This window comes from Drosophila simulans, chromosome 3R (genome assembly GCF_016746395.2).
Source record: "Drosophila simulans strain w501 chromosome 3R, Prin_Dsim_3.1, whole genome shotgun sequence".
NCBI classification, from domain to species: Eukaryota; Metazoa; Arthropoda; class Insecta; order Diptera; family Drosophilidae; genus Drosophila; species Drosophila simulans.
This window is the reverse complement of record NC_052523.2, coordinates 22,150,209-22,166,172: the sequence shown is the minus strand read 5'-3', so window position 1 is coordinate 22,166,172 and position 15,964 is coordinate 22,150,209. Positions and strand designations below refer to the sequence as shown.

At 41.3% G+C, this 15,964-nt stretch overlaps 1 protein-coding gene across 1 annotated transcript in view; it reads left to right on the top strand.

The window, feature by feature from the left end:
- LOC6729689 (cardioacceleratory peptide receptor) overlaps positions 1 to 15,964 on the top strand; it is a 33,088-nt gene that overhangs the window by 10,739 nt on the left and 6,385 nt on the right. The window contains exon 2 of the mRNA XM_016174662.3: positions 3,949 to 4,341. Coding sequence (XP_016036356.1) covers positions 3,973 to 4,341 — 369 coding nt within the window. The 5' untranslated portion in view covers positions 3,949 to 3,972. The remainder of the gene's footprint in view (positions 1 to 3,948; positions 4,342 to 15,964) is intronic.

Here is a 15,964-nt window from a genome sequence, read left to right as displayed (position 1 = left end):
AAAATGGATTCGTTTAATAAAGTGCGCACGTTCTGACGAAAGATGTTTCTTGAAATATTTTAAAATCAAAAAAATATTGCAGAAATTAAATCAAAAATGGGAACTTCTTTGATAGATTACAATTATATGAGCATTTTTCCAATTATTTATTAAATATTAATATATGTTATACCTAGCGAACTTTCAGACTTAACCCCTTACTTTAAAATTCGCCAAGAATTTTCCCTCAATGGGCCACCGTGCCTTAGCAGCCACGTTGAAAAGACGAGTCGGCATTTTAGGCCAATGGGGACCATTCCAAAGGGGCCGCAAATTTTGTAGACACACACTCACACCCATTTCCCACTACCTCGCTGGCTGCAACTTTTCAATTTGCTCGCCCCGACTATTTACAATTTTGGGGAAAACAGAACGAAACACGGGTGGAAAATATTTTGAGACAGCCGAACGAGCCTCGATATCCAGTTTCTCGGCTACCATTTCGAATTTGCGTGTGTTTCGGTGTCTGCTTTTCAACACGACGTGCGACAATGCTGTCATTTAGATTTAAATTTAGTGGCTACTTAAAAGACTGTAGCGCCTTAAGTGGATTTTCACCGTCTGATCGCTGCTATCCGACAATGGTTTTCGGATTGTCAATTAGTCTGCTGTTGGCACAATCAAAAGTATCGAATGAGAGACATGCGCAAGCATAATGAAAATAATCCCAGCCATTTCTCCCAATACAATCCCACTGGCAATTATCCTTTGGACACGCGTCACGCTCCATAAAACTGAAATGAAATACTAAACTTAGGTCGTTATGACGCTGATTGCCATGAACTGCAAGTGCATACGGAGAGAGGCAGCGCATGCAACGTCCCAGCCATAAACATAAGGCGGAAAAGTGGAAAAAAGAATGACCACGGTGGAGTCTTGGGGTGGACCTTGTGTTCCACTGGCCAGGATGGAGTGACCTAATAAAGTTTATGCCGTTTGCCTTTTGTCGCTGCCATATTTTTCGCTGTGAAATCAATTTTTCATTTTGAGGCAGCATGACGACGCCATTTTCCCCTCCCAGGACAATATATGCTCGGCAATTGTCATGGAGGACATTGAAAGTGACTCCGGAGCAGACAGTGTAATGGTTTATATAATGCCGTCCAAAACTGAACAACAACATAACATAAATATGCTGCAAGTGGCTCCCGAAGAACAAAAGCCAGATGCTTTCGACTTTTATGACTCATACGCAACGTTGCACAAGAGTTCGCCCAAAAACAAACTGCAGCAGACAAAAGAAAGTCCTTTGCCAAGTTGGCAACTGAGATTTGCGAGACACAGATAGCACTCAGCTAAAGGATCCAAATCAGAATACGAAACTCATGCTGCGACCTTAAAGGCTTAATACTAAGTCCTTGATCCGTTTGTAATCCTGATTTTCTGAGATAAACTAGAACTGGTGGCAGGAATCACAAATGTCAATTAAAAAGCTTGTTTTGTTTTAGGCTCTCAAAATGCATTAATTTACATTTGCTGACAATTATTTCACTTGCTTTGGATTTTCTAACATTTTCGTCAGTCATATTCGCGTTCCGACCATCAAAGTATACTCTCCTGCATTTTGAACTCGATGTCCGCGTAATCCAATGCCATCAAAGCCGCGGGCTGGAACGGATGCTGCTCCTCCGCCGGGATTCCTCGATTATAGAGTCTACCTCATGGAAGCGCTGCGCATCAGTTTTCCTCGAGTCACCTCGAATTTGGAACTCAATGTTCTCCGGAGCCATTTTCAACTCCTGAGCTTTTGGTGGGAAGGGGTGTTTCTGTTTGTAGAGTCACATGATTAAAAGGGGTCCTTTGCGATTCAGTTGTTTCAACCAGATCCAGGAGTGGTCCTTTTTGCAATGGGACAAAGTCATATTTTCAACCAAGTTTGACTTTGCAAAGAATGTCGTTTTTACAAACTTAAAAACACATTGATAGATTCGATTTTCAAATTAAATCTTTCCAGCTTGTAAATTGTTTTTTAACTGAAAAGTTGCGCTTCTTGTAAATGAATTTTCCGAGAACACTTAAACTTATTTGTACAAAACACATTTTCGCTCTTACGCTACAGACTGCTCATTTTTCGCAGTATACTTAATTCAGGTTCATTGTTGATAAACTTTCTGTCGATATATCGGAATCCTCTTGAACGCTTCTCTGATTTATTCACAAATTGAATGCAGCTCGACGGCTTAGGCGTCAATTCTGGAGAAAAATGCCAATGGCAGTATCCTGAGTCGATTCGGGCGCCAAGAAAAGTGTTGGCTCAACTGACAGCTTACTCAAAATATGTCAATCAAATTCAGCTTGCGCTTTCCTCTTCGCCGCGAAGGTTAGGCCACATATAATGCTAAGAATCCAGATTTGGGCCTAGAGTGAAGCCGCCTACCGACTAGACACTTTTCTGGCTATTTTGCATGCAAATTAAATGCGCATTAACAGCAGCCTGAAACTTTAATACCGAGATGAACTTATGCAAAGCTCAAATGGGTTGATTCGCCAGTCAAAATACTTCAAAGCTTCTTGAGCCATTTACATATGTAAATATCAGGCAAACTCAGCCAACTGGCTTTCCTACTAACAATCGTCGAGTTTAAAGGGTGATTACTGTTTTTAATTGTTTCTTGGGGTTCAGTTTCATGCTATTATTTAAGCGGATTAGTTGCAAATACTAAGAGATAGTTATATAAGTCTCAACATATTTCAGAACAGATCTGTAGAAATATTACAGCCGCCTCACATGATAATGATACATTTACAAAAACATGCGGCATGTGGTGCCGCTCATCTTCCTCCCCCTCCCCTGGAAAAACCCAGGAAAATGGCAACTATCCCGTCGAGCAGCTGCGCTCGACCAAATTGAATGTGTCAGATGGAAAAGAAGCGACCCAGACGGGTGTTTTTCATATAAATCATTGGCCAAATAGTTGCGTGCTCGCATTAGTGGGCCAAATACCTGGCTGCGGCGAACAAAAGTTTTTGCACATTTTAAAGGAGAATTTATTTGCGAATTTCGGGCACGTCGTTCGAGGGCCGCCCGCAAAGTTGCGGCTAATCAATTTAAAGTTGCAGCCAAAGAGCAACGAACATGGACAGATGGATCCCAGACGCAGGCACATATGCATGCATAAATTTCCGAGAGGCCGCATCAAAGTTGAGCAGCTCCTTTGTTTGCCACCGGCGACGTGACAATGCCATTTTTGGTTTAAATGTCTATTGTTGCCTGCTAATTGCTCGAGTTCCTGTCCCTAGGGTTCAAATCGTGTGTTAGTCCCATCTATTCAATTAGGAACACGTTCTTGGCATGACTTCGCACACGCTTGGTGTCATAAATCAATCCAAATCACTGAACTTAGCTGAGGGGTTAAGCCAAAAAGGGTCACGCCTAAATATCACAATTAAATGGTTAATTTATAGAACAAAATATATTCTATTTTTTAAATTAGTATAAAACTCGTAATGGTAAAAGCACTAGTTGCTTTCAAAAGCTGAAACAACGGCTTCTAATGGCGTCCTCTTGAGTACTTATCCAACTGGGAAGTAATAAAATATGTTAGGCTTATTGCCTACAGTATCAGCCCGGTGGTATTATCTTACAAGCCATTACTAATTTCCAAGGAATCAGGACGACCGAGATACCATACCCAAGCACCAGTCACCCCTGGCGTATGCGCGATATTAATAACAGGCCGAAAATCCGGCACCTGCTGGGTACCGAAATTTACACACAGAAGCCATGTTAACTGAGGCAAATATTTCTGTATTTTGCTGGCAAAGTACTTAAAGCATTTATTACGCAGCTTTTCATTTCGGATTTATGGGTTTTTAAGCAGCACCCGCTGGCTGAGGCCATATATTTTAAGATATATACACTTTTAAGCACTCTTTTAATTTTCGCTGTTAATTTCCCCCCTATTTCAGGCGATGCCAGACTGAGGCGCAATCATGCTGCACTTAAGGCTATTCGATAGCTCACTCTACTACACGCTGGCCTCCGCCTCCGAATCCTCGGGGCTGGCGTCCTCCACCTCCACGGAAAGGTCGTTCAATGGCACCCAGGGGGCGGGGGGCGTGGCCGTGGGCGGCGAGTCCCTAACGCCCAGCGACGTGGCGGCAGTTAATCTGACATATTTCACACCTGCGATATCACACGTGATGCTGGCGCCAACAACGATAGCAACCACGACAGCCTCGGCCACAATGGTCCAGATCCAGACGACAGCGGCGCCAAGTCACGACTTGGAGACGGGCGGCAACTCCACATCCAGCGACCCCGGCGAATTTGACAATTTAAATTCGTTCTACTTTTATGAGGTGGGTGTGAACCAAATAAAAAATAAAGAAACGGAAAAAAAAGCGAAAATATTCGCACACAAACTAATTTATTTATTGAATTTGAAGCCACAGCTGTACTACTCGCATGCAATTTTGAATTTTAACGTTTGAACAGTAGTACAATAAGTGGCAATTTGTAGTACATGTTTTATTCCGCAAAATGCGATTTAAAAATTTAAATTCATTTCACGTTTGGGGGAAGAGGTTTTATTCTTTCGTGGATATTAGGTGGCAGGGGCTCCCTTTTTAAATACGAATTAAAATGATTTACGTTGCGGAATGAGTTTTATGGTGGTTGAATATTAATGTAGGAGCCAAAAGATTTAAGATTTTTCTTCCTAAATGCAATGGGACTTTGAAAAATGGCACTTAAATCGAAACTTTGTTGATCGCTGCCAAATGCCTGGCGTTGTAATAAGTGCTGCACATTTACTAAGAAATACAGATTTTCTCACTTCGGACAAGTTTACTTCCTATCAATTTAAAAATAAACAATTTCAATTCGATTCACTTTTATGAGGTGGGTGCGAAAAAATAGAAAGAGTATTGGCCATTTATGCGATTTATTTATTTTGTATGAAAGGCGCAGCTGTGCGATTTGATTTCCATCTTAATCGACTCACTGCAAACAAAATATATCTACATTATTCCTTTTATTTTAGTTTCATAGGTACAATATTAAAACGACTATATGCTGGATATAAATATTTTCTATATAATGCAAAAGTAGAAAGTAGAGTAGATAAGAACTACTTATTTTTCCCAAAAGCTGCAGCATTTTTCTCTGTAGTTTCCAGCCGAATTCAAACAAAGGATAACTGCGTGGAAAGGGTCACAAAGTCACAGCTGCCGACGCTGCTTGTTGCTTGACGGTACAATTTTCAATTTGCTACAAATTTCCCTTTTTCGCAATGGAAAAGCAACGAACTGGGCAAACTTCATTTCAGGCTGACAAGTCAACCAGCCAAGTCGCAGAAAAAACAATAAAACGCCAAATGTCATTTGGCAGTTTGAAATTAAGAAAACCCAAGAAGAGGCGAAAGTTTCAGACGGCGTGAAGGATTTGCATATTTTTTTCGGGGTTTGGTAACAGAACACTCTTTATCAATGAGGGGCAATCAATCAGAGAGCCCAGCAGATCGTGACAACAACTTCGATTAAACTAAACTTCCGTTCGTCCTTCTGTCTGTCTCTCTCTCTCTCCACCGCTAAAGAATGCCATAAAGAGCACACCATGAATGTAATGAAATTTCCATACGCACCATCGTATAAATCACACCATTGTTGGATCGGAAGTATCCCTCAGCCAAGCCAATTTCCAGTCAGCCAAGTTTAAACGCGCCAATCACTCAAAGTGTGAGTGTGTGTGTGTGCGTGCGTATGTGCGTGCCATAAATTCGGGCTTATTTAAATGAGTCCTTTGCAGGACTCGGAACCACAGAGAAGCGGAGTCGCGTTCGGGATTTTAGGAGCCGCAGCACCATATGGCATCTTGGCTGACAAAGAGCGATGTTAAGGGTTTTGTCTCCCCGCCTGAGCAACCGATGTCACAATAACCTCATGGCGACTAAGTCTTATTGATTCGCTGTTTGCATAGTTGGGTTCTGGTAATAAAATATATAATATTCATATTTCGGTACTACGGCATGACATTATTTGCACAGCTGTAAGCTAAGTAAACAATTGTGTAGTAGGTTCGTTCATAAAGTTCATAATCCAAAGCATAAATATGACCCTGCCTTCATATTAATAGTTTTGTATAATAATAATTTAATCAATTAGTACAAATGTTAACAGTTGTATTTGGGGATTATTTTAATATGCTCTATGCCTAGATGGAATTTGTGTGAAACAATCCGGTCTAAATAAAATAACCAAAAATATATTTATTCTTGGACTCTATTTAGTTTTACCCATATTAACAAGCCTTTGACAACTCGCAGCAAATGAAAAATAAATAAAAAATATTTTACATGGGTCTGATTCACTTCAAAACGAAAGTTGCTTTTGGTAATCTGTCACACAGAAGGCGTCAGAAAAAAATGTGAAGATAAAAGCGGTGGCATAAAAAGGTCGCTGAACTGGCAACATTTTTCCTAATGCCGTGAGAATCCCGAATGTTTGTATGTATATTTTTTTTGGGTGCGCTGGATCCCAGGCGTAAAGGGGTCTCATATGATTTGCAATTCAAATGGCTTAGTTAGGGATTTGGGCTGACCAGCGGTCATCCGTGGCGCAATTGTGATTGGTTTTTCCCATTGCCAAAAATCTCATGAAATCCCCTGTTAACACTATTAAATCATGTTTAAGTTGATCAGTGAATTCGGCATCTCACCTTAAAGTTGAGGGTTCGGACATTAAGTCCGCTTGGCCCAGATATGCCAATTACAACTGCATGGGGATGGGTCAGCTGGAAGGTTGGCCAATGTCACACTGCTGACCATGGCCAACTGCGCATTGCTGTCCAATAAACGAGAATGCGGATCTGGGGGCATTAGACGACGCAAATAAACGGAATCGAACGAATTTTCCGACTCAAAGCCACTTTCCCTGAAAGAATCGACAACATTGCGCCATTTTATGTTTGTTTGCTGGCCGGAGGAAACGATGGCATATTATGCAGCCGCACATTTTGTTTGGACATTGAGGGAGATTCGTGCGCGTGGGAGGAAAATATTACATCTGCGATAGTCCTTGGCTTATCCTTCACACATCGCATCTTAGCTTATTACTCCATAATTACATATGCTCTAATGAGACCCCCGCCATTTCCAAGGCACCCACGTTCTGATTTTCCTACGTATGAAGTGGCACTATATCTAATTTTAGCCCGGACCTCATGTGGTCGCTTGTTACAACGCGTATGTATGTACGTATATATTAATATTACACAATTTAGCTCAAACAATGATGACCCTGGTGAGCGGGCTAATGTGGCCATCAAAGGACAAAATTAATTGCCATTTTCTAGGGTGACAGCACAAATATTTGGCAAAAAAACAAAACCGACACTGCCTGTTTGCATGTTGATAAAAGTCAAACAGCTGCCAATTTTATAATAGTGGCTAAATTGGCCTTCCCATAAAGGATGTGTGCGTGTGAATACAAAGTTTTTTTTATGTAAAATTATATTTAGCCCTTATACAGTTTTTTTTTTTAGGAGATTAAGCTTAAATTTCAAGCGTTCAATTCTGCTGTTTAAGAGGGCTTTCCTGCCAGCAAAATTTTGGCCCACACCGCAATTTCCTTTGCTTTGGCAAATATTATTCTGCAACAGAGCGTCAATTCCAAGAACTCATTAATCTAGCGTAAAAATGTGTCTTAAGCTTATTTGCTAAGGAAAATTAAGCATGTGAAGGCTGCGGAACGGCGAGACTTGACGCATGTAAAATATAGGACACATGTCCTTGTCGGCGTCTGGGTTCTGAACCTGTTTCTGATTCAGCAAGGTTAAACACTTAGTGGCCACAAAGCGGCATCATTAACAGACTGGCTGAGCCCCTTTTCCCACTTAACGCACAGTTTTTACCATTTTTCCCGCTTTTTTAAGCAATTTAATTTGCCTTTGTCAAGTTCGTTGGCCAGTGGGGAAAATTACAGCACTAAGCGGCTTGCGAAAATAAATTTACCCAAGGAATGGAGCTCAGCTGAGCTGCTTGTTTATGGTACCCGGCTTTGAGTGTTTGCCCAGCCCTTGAGGCAGTAAATAAACATATGTGCGAACTGAACTGCTTTTTGCTGCCACCACCAAGTCGAGGTGTAATTATACTTGCCGAGCTTTAATGCAAATTAAAGCATAATTCCAGGCGGCTGACACGCGTGGCTGGGCTTAATTACACACTGTTGACACAACAAAATGCCCACAAGGCCATCAAGTGCTTGAGTGGCCTATGGGCCAATGGCCAATGGGCTGCCCTCAAATGTGACCATGGGGACCGAGCGTCGCTTACTTGGCTAAAAATGAGTTAACAACATTATTTGCCCATTGGCCAGCCTTTGCGACCACTGTGGCTCTTCCAACATCAATTTTATTAAGGCAGGACGGCCAGGATGCCTAGATGGCAGGATGGCCGCAGGTCCTTGATGACTTCTGTCGCTCGCTGTGCCTCCACGAATCCTTGGGCCCAGCCCATAAAATACGTTTTGACAAGAGTTTTATCTGGCACGTCGCCTGTTAGTTGGATGTGTCATAGCGATTTATAAGGATTTGTTGCCACCAGGAATAACCAGTGACAGCTGCAGTGAGAGAAAAGCAGATGAAACGGAACAAAGGCTTGAGCCATTCCTGAGGGAATTATGGGAAATATTTTGGGGTCAGGTAATCCGCTTTAGACTCAAGTTATGCATGCATTATATAATAAAAACAAAAAGCATTCAGTAAATCTGCGTCACATTTTACCACACATATGTAAACTGATAAAGAACTTTAAGCATCAGAAAAATGATGTGCACCATTCCTTTTTCTCAGTGTGCCATTTCCCGTCTTGTGTTTGCGTTCGATAAAATATGAGAATTGTATTTCATTTGGCATTGAAAGTCAATGCACTTCCGCCACTTTAATCTAACCGTAATGAGGTCACCGGACAGGTTTGTTGACACTTCAGCTTCGCCGATTTCTGGCAGCTCATCAAGCGTTCACCGACACCAAAAATTCACAGGCCGCTAATAGTTCAGATCTCAGGTTCAATATCGGGTTCAGTGTACCGTCGTTGAATGGTGGTATTTACGAAAAGACTCTTCAAATTCCCCAAAGTGTCACTTGACCAGCAAAATCAATAAGCATCTTCAGCCAACTAATTGTTATAATTTGCCTGCTCGGCATCCAAAGTCTGCCAGAATTTGAGCCAGCTCGTCAGGCAATAAACTTATGCGAAACAATGAAAGTGTTAATTTCACAAATATTTTGCAGTAAAAACGAGGGTGGAAGATGGATGGACGACGGATGAGGAGTTGACTTAATGAGTGTTCAAGTTAATTGTTGGTTTATTTGTCACGCTCGAACTTTGAACTCGGCACAACAATTAAAAGGGGAGTCTGCCTCGGAAACTTTTAGTACCCTCCCCCGCCATCATGGGTTGACTTTTATGGCCAGGCATTAAACAGCAAATCAATAAAGCCAGGAGAGAGTTGCCCGAAGCGATGCTTTGTGATAAGTGAAAGCCATCTGCATATGAGCTATATTTTCCTGGAAAATGTACCAAAGAGGAAGCAGAGTGCTGAAAATAATAGGAAAGGCCAAAAGGCACTCAAAAATTGGTTCAAAGTTTTTATTACAAAGACTTCTTCGTGCCTTTCGTGAGCCGTAAAAATCAAATAAAATGTAAACTTCCCCTTATGGACGGGAAAACCTTTTTACTGTCCATAATCAATCTTTGCGGCTGTCCTCTTGGGAGAGTTAACCGCTATAAATAACCACAGGACCAAAACGCCCAAGTCTGGCCAAATCCAATGCCACGCCCCAGTCGTGTCTGCACATAATTTGTGAAATAAAATACTTGCTGGCGAGGCGAAAACCCCAAATTGAAACCAAATTAAATTGCAATAAATCAACATGGCGTTAATAGCGTTCCTCCAACTGATAAACATTAAGTGGGCGTCGTCATGGGAGATCGCCATCACCATCGCCATCGCCATACTCGAAATCGAAGTAAACAACAGAGGGGGAAAACCTATCCACATGTGGGTTTTGGTTAGGTGCCTTGCTGCTATTTGTGCTTCCTTTTTAACGTCTAATTGATTTGTTTTCCCCGCTGTGCCGAGTCGGAATTTGGGGAGCTTCATCTGGCTCCACGACTCACCCAATCCAACCTTTGGCATCGATTTCAAGCTGCTGTTTGTTTGCCATGACTCCCAGTTACAAGTATTCCTGCAATCAGCGAGGCGCAAACAAAGCCCAGGGCCATTCCTGCTACAGATTGCTGACAAATGTATGCTTTATTACTACAGTGGAACTTCGATAAATCGATCAACCATCAAACAACAATGAAAGTTGTGTTTATTAATCAGTTTTAAAATTATTAGTACTTAAATGAGAGTGCGGCTGATAATAAATTGTTAGTGATAGGGAAAATAATGGCCACCTTTGACCGCTTTTAAAAACCCTCCCTAGCTCATCCTATTGTCTCATAAAAACTTGAATTATGGAATCTGAACTGTATTTGCGTTTAGCCAGGGGGATTGCTCTCATAGGAAAACAAGAACATGCCCAAAACAATATTACAAAAGAAACGGACAGACCCGCATTTATCACAACAGATAAGTGCGCACATATCCTTGTGGCTTATTTCCCATTGCCCCATTCCTAAGAGCTTTGTAATCATGCCCCGGAAGTGAACTTAATGACTGACATCAAGCGACATTTTGTGCAACAATAAGCTGCGACGATAAGAGACCGAACAATGGGGCGTGGCTGTCTGCGGGGTGTATCACTTCCCGCACACTCGACAAAAAATTTAATTTCATTTTCATAAGCAGCAAAACGCCACTCACTTCCGTTGACAGCCCGCAACACACATAAAATGGCTCACAAAAAGCGTCTACATATCTCAGAGTGAAAATGGAATAGTGCTGGTGGCAATGGTGGGTGAAAAACCCGCAACTACATTTTCGCATCATTACAATTTGCATGCATAAGCAGTAAGAGCTGCTGAACACAATAAATTTTGCATAGCCCAAGTCAATTACAGCTCCACTGCCACTGCCACTGCTGCTGCTGTTGCTCGGTGGCAACACTGCGTATGAGCAATGCAAGGCGGCAACCCGAAAAAGCAGGGTACGTAACACACGACTGCATTTGGGTTGCAAAAAATAAAAACACAGCGAGACACGAAGGGTGGCACTTAAAAAACACTAAAAAAAGAAGATCGCGCCAAAAAAAAATACGGTTGTGTAAATTATGCAAATCGTAAAAGCGCTGAAATCCGCGCCTAAGGGACCAGATGACCCCCCCCGGCCAGATAATTGCAGTAGAATGTTTGGAGTTTTACGACACTAAGCCGCATGAAAATGCGGATTGGATGCCGGGAAAATCCCCCGAAGCGGAGAACATTCATCTTCAGCTCCATCGCCATCTGGTTTTGTGCAAGTGCGCGAAATGCGCTTAATGAGAAACTGCAAAAGGCGACAAACCAACAGCGAAATTATGCTCAGTAAATAGTTAAAGTGCGGCAGTCTCGGAAAAAGTGTCAGCACGCAGAGTAAATGAAATAGAAAGTAGAAAGTGGGAAGTGGATGGAGTGATGGGTATATCCACCGACGGCGACTGAGACTGAGCTATTTACATAGCCTGGCAAGTACAAGTAGGTCAACATCTCACAACGCACCGAAGTATGCAATGAATTGTGCGGCACTTTAAGTGAAATTAAGTTACGAGCATATAGCTGAAAAGTGTGGTTAGAAATAGGGAAAAACTAAATAGAAGTTATTCTCTCATAAGAGGTATAATGATCTCAACTTTTATTAAATGCCTTATAAGCAAGTCTTTAAATATTTAACAGGGAACGACCTTTAAAACTTCATCTCTTAGCTTTCAAGCGCACTGAATTTGCCTGATCTGGGACTAAACAAAATAAGCAACCGTTCCCCCTCATAAAATCAAGTTTTAGTTGAAATTCACTTTAAGAATTCCTGGAATTTTTCTGGGTTCTTACTTGTAATATACTCAAACTAGGGGTAACATATATACACACATGTGTATGTCAGACGGCAGGCAGACACACCTAAAGAAAAACACAATTTCTTTCGCCATCGCGAATGGGACCGAATATGCCACATCAAAGGACGGGAAGTACATGCCAAAAAAGCTTCAAAGTGGCAAGACACGATGTATTTTTGATGGGTGGAGGTGGAGGTGATGGGATTGCAGGAAAGGGGAGACGTCGCGGTAGCGGTGCAGTCGATGGGCACCGTCATTTACGCAATGTCGATAAAATTGGCACAAACATCCTCCATTTCAGCAGGCACTTTACGATTGGCTCTGTCATTCGCAGGTCGAACGACGTCGAGATGTCGAGAGATGCCAAACAGCTTCCGTGTGTTTACATCACGTAATATTCTCTGTGTTTCACAGAGCACAACCCGTTTACAAAATTAATTAAGAGCCATGTTTACCTCTTGTTGATTTTTGGCTTTACACCTGGTCCGTTTTTCGCACGAATTTCATCTATCAAAACTGTAAAGCTAACTAAAATTTAATTCGCAAAGAAATTGTTCTATGGCACGAAACAAATTTGCAATCTTGTTAACATAAAGTACAACACGTGGTATTTGTTTTTAATTAAAAGTAATACACGTAATCTTTGTTTTGAAAAGTAAGCGAACATGTCAGGTTGGATGAATGCAAATGCATTAAAAGTGATTTATGCAAGGCTAAATTTAAAAACTTAAGTCTACGAAAGATTTAAATACGAAAGGATTTTTTCCATTGCGAATATCCTTGTATAAGCACAAAATAATCATCCGTCAACAAGTTTATCGGCTAGTTTGTATTCGTAAGTCAGCTTTATGACATTCGCTGTTTCCACTAAAGTAGTTTCAGAATAAACTTGAAGGCAGGACTCTGCCAAGGCGTGTAAAAGTCGCGTCCTGGTGCCTTTTTCTACGTGAGCAATGTCAAATGTGACACACACAAACACAGGCGCATTATCCGACAATGTGCGTGTGTGTGTGCATAAATGATTAAGTGCGTGCTTGCATTTGGTTTGCACATCACGTAGACGCCATGCATTTTTGCCTTTGACACAAAGCACTTTATAATGCCCGCTCACACACACACACACGCTCGAGCAGTAAGACATTTACTGTTGCATTTGATTCGCATTTCACATTTATAGTAAAGCACTTTTTCAATCAAAGATTTCCATTGTATTTATAAATTACGCTTGAGTATACCACTTAGATTGAATTTTCAAAGCGTATTAAAATCAAATTGCAACAAAAAATTGACTTTTAAAGTGTTAGCACTTTAACACCAATTTTAATCAAGTGGTTTCATTTATAGCCCAACTGTAGTCCCCATTTGCCAAATTATAAACTTAAAATGGATTTAATAGCTTTACAAACATCGCAAATTGCGTGTGGTTTACCCAAACGAACTAGTAACACTTGCTGGAAATTTAGCTGAACCTACATTCATACCCGTTCTTGCTAACTTTATGTGCGAAATCCCTCAACGCGAACAACCGCAGCAATTTGCATAACAGAACATGGCAGCACACAATTATTTGACTTGGCACCTTCGGAATGGGTGAGTGCCAACTGAATCAGGTCTTACTTTAAATGGAATCAAATCCAACCACCAAGTGCGGCTCTACCATGTATATACAGTACACCGTTCCCGACGGTGTGAAAAAAGCGGAAAAAATAACAAAAAGGAGCACAGATTTGCTCAGCTGCAGTTGCAACAAAATCAGAAATAACAACTCTGGCGACTTGTTCTTGCTCGAAAGTCCGGAGTCGGGAGTCGTGAGCACTTGACTGCCTGCCAGGCAGTAGCCTTCCACGTCTGACAGTCGACCATCTTTGCCAACTTGTCCGATCTGCTTCCTCATGGTGCTGCTGCATTTCCGGCTGCCGGGCATCCTTCTTCTTACCCCACCGACCATGCCCCGCTCCTATTCGTCCTGGCTCCTTTGACAAGTGCCATTTGCGGAATTTTAAATTAAGAAAAAGTTTACTTAGCTTTCGATAGGTCTTGCTGGTCCTACTGGTCATACTGGTCTTTCTGAGCCCTTGAGAGCTTGTCTTTTCGTTAATCGCTAGGTGCTGCAGTCGTTGGGCAAATAGAAGTTAATTAAATTCCTTGAATTCCTGCGGCGGAAGGGGCAGGAAATGCCATTCGTTGTAGTCAAAGTTGGCGTTAAAGCCGATACATCAACAATACACACTTACATTTTCCACCTCTTTGCTTTGCAATAGCTTTAAACAAATGTTGGCCCAAACTTTGTAGTTGAGAGTTTCTATTTTGCTTAGTCTTTCGGATTGCTGTTGTGCAGAGGAAGTTCTAGCAAAGTTAGACAACAGGCTTCTAATGATGTCTATGGACATTAGGTGAGCTGCTCGTTTAGCTAAAAACTTTTCAGCACTGGGAAAGTTCGTTACCATACTTGCATAATTTGTACGTCTTCAATTAATTGGGTGCAGAATTTTTGATAGAAAAAACTCTTCACAATTATAATTACGTTTTATTCTGTATATTACCAGGAAGTAAAAGACATCAGTATCGTTAAGTTGTAGAAATACGCCTGAAAATTACTTTAGTTTGAATAAAACCAACTATTCTAAGGAGTGCCTTGAATTTATGAGTTCACCAGACAAATGAAGTTGTCTGCAGACGCATATCAAAGTGCTTACTTAGTGACTGACAGGCAGTGTCTAGTTAAAATCTGGCTTCACTTTCGACGCCCAGTTGCCTGTCAACTTATCTGCTGACCACACAAATAAAACGATTTGGCATGGCTACTTAATGCCCTGTCCCTCAGCTCATTTGGCAGAAGATGGCGATGGCCAGACAAGGATAACAGGATACATGGACACATCGAAAGGGGGGATGGCAGGACATGTGTCTGATGCTTATGTGTTAATTATCGCCGGCCCCAAGGGAAACCCTACTCAAGCGGTAAATGGCTGGGAAAAATATTCAAATTTATGCCTGACTTGACTTTTGGTACGTATCACAAATGCCTATGTTGTTTATGCAAATTGCCAGGCCCGCACTCACACACACACACAAGCAAACAAACACTGGCATGTTGGCCATAACTTCCGCCAACCGCAGCAGATTCTCCACATCCCATTTCTGGCCAGGGGGAGGGTGTAATTTGTTTTGCATAGTTCTAGGCGCGTGCTTGTATTTATTGTTTCTCTGTTTGCCTCTAGCTTACAAAATTACACTCAAAAAAATGGATGCAAATATGAATTAAGCCCACCTAACCACTTTTTAGCTGTTAAAACCTATGACGTTTATTTGTATTTTTCACAGAAATTCATTCTTTTGCCTCATAGTACAAAATTTTTGTTATTAAATAAATTACTTTATTTGTTTCCAGTGCAGTCCAACCTTGTCTTTGTTTTCCTTCTGTCTGGTCATCAAGGCTGGCTGCGCCTGCTTTATCTGTTATTTTTGGCCAACACACTTAATTCGGCCCTCGCAAAGGTTATCTAAACATCAGTTTAGCTCAACTCATATTTATGTTTTGGCTTTTAATTTATTTATATACCGAACGATTTCCATTGCAACAACAGTCCTCTGACCTATCTATCTATTACTTTTTATGGCCGTCTTTGGAGCAACTAGCTTAATTTATGTTCGACTCATTTGATTAATGTGTTTTGTTGGGCCGAAAATTTACGAGTCACTAGCGTAACTATTTGAGGTTTGGCCTTTGCTTCTTTTTGTTTTATTTTTTTTTTTGCCAAAAATTTATCGACTCGTTTAGTAGGTCACTTGTCAGTGGGGCTAAAAGATTACCAAGACTCATTCTGCTAATCTCTTATTAGCCAGAGCTATACTTGGCTTAAATTGAGTTGTCCATCGGGTAGTTGAGGATAAATTCTGAAACCAGTTTAACATCCATTATGTCAGCCAGTTGGTCTTTATTAGCTC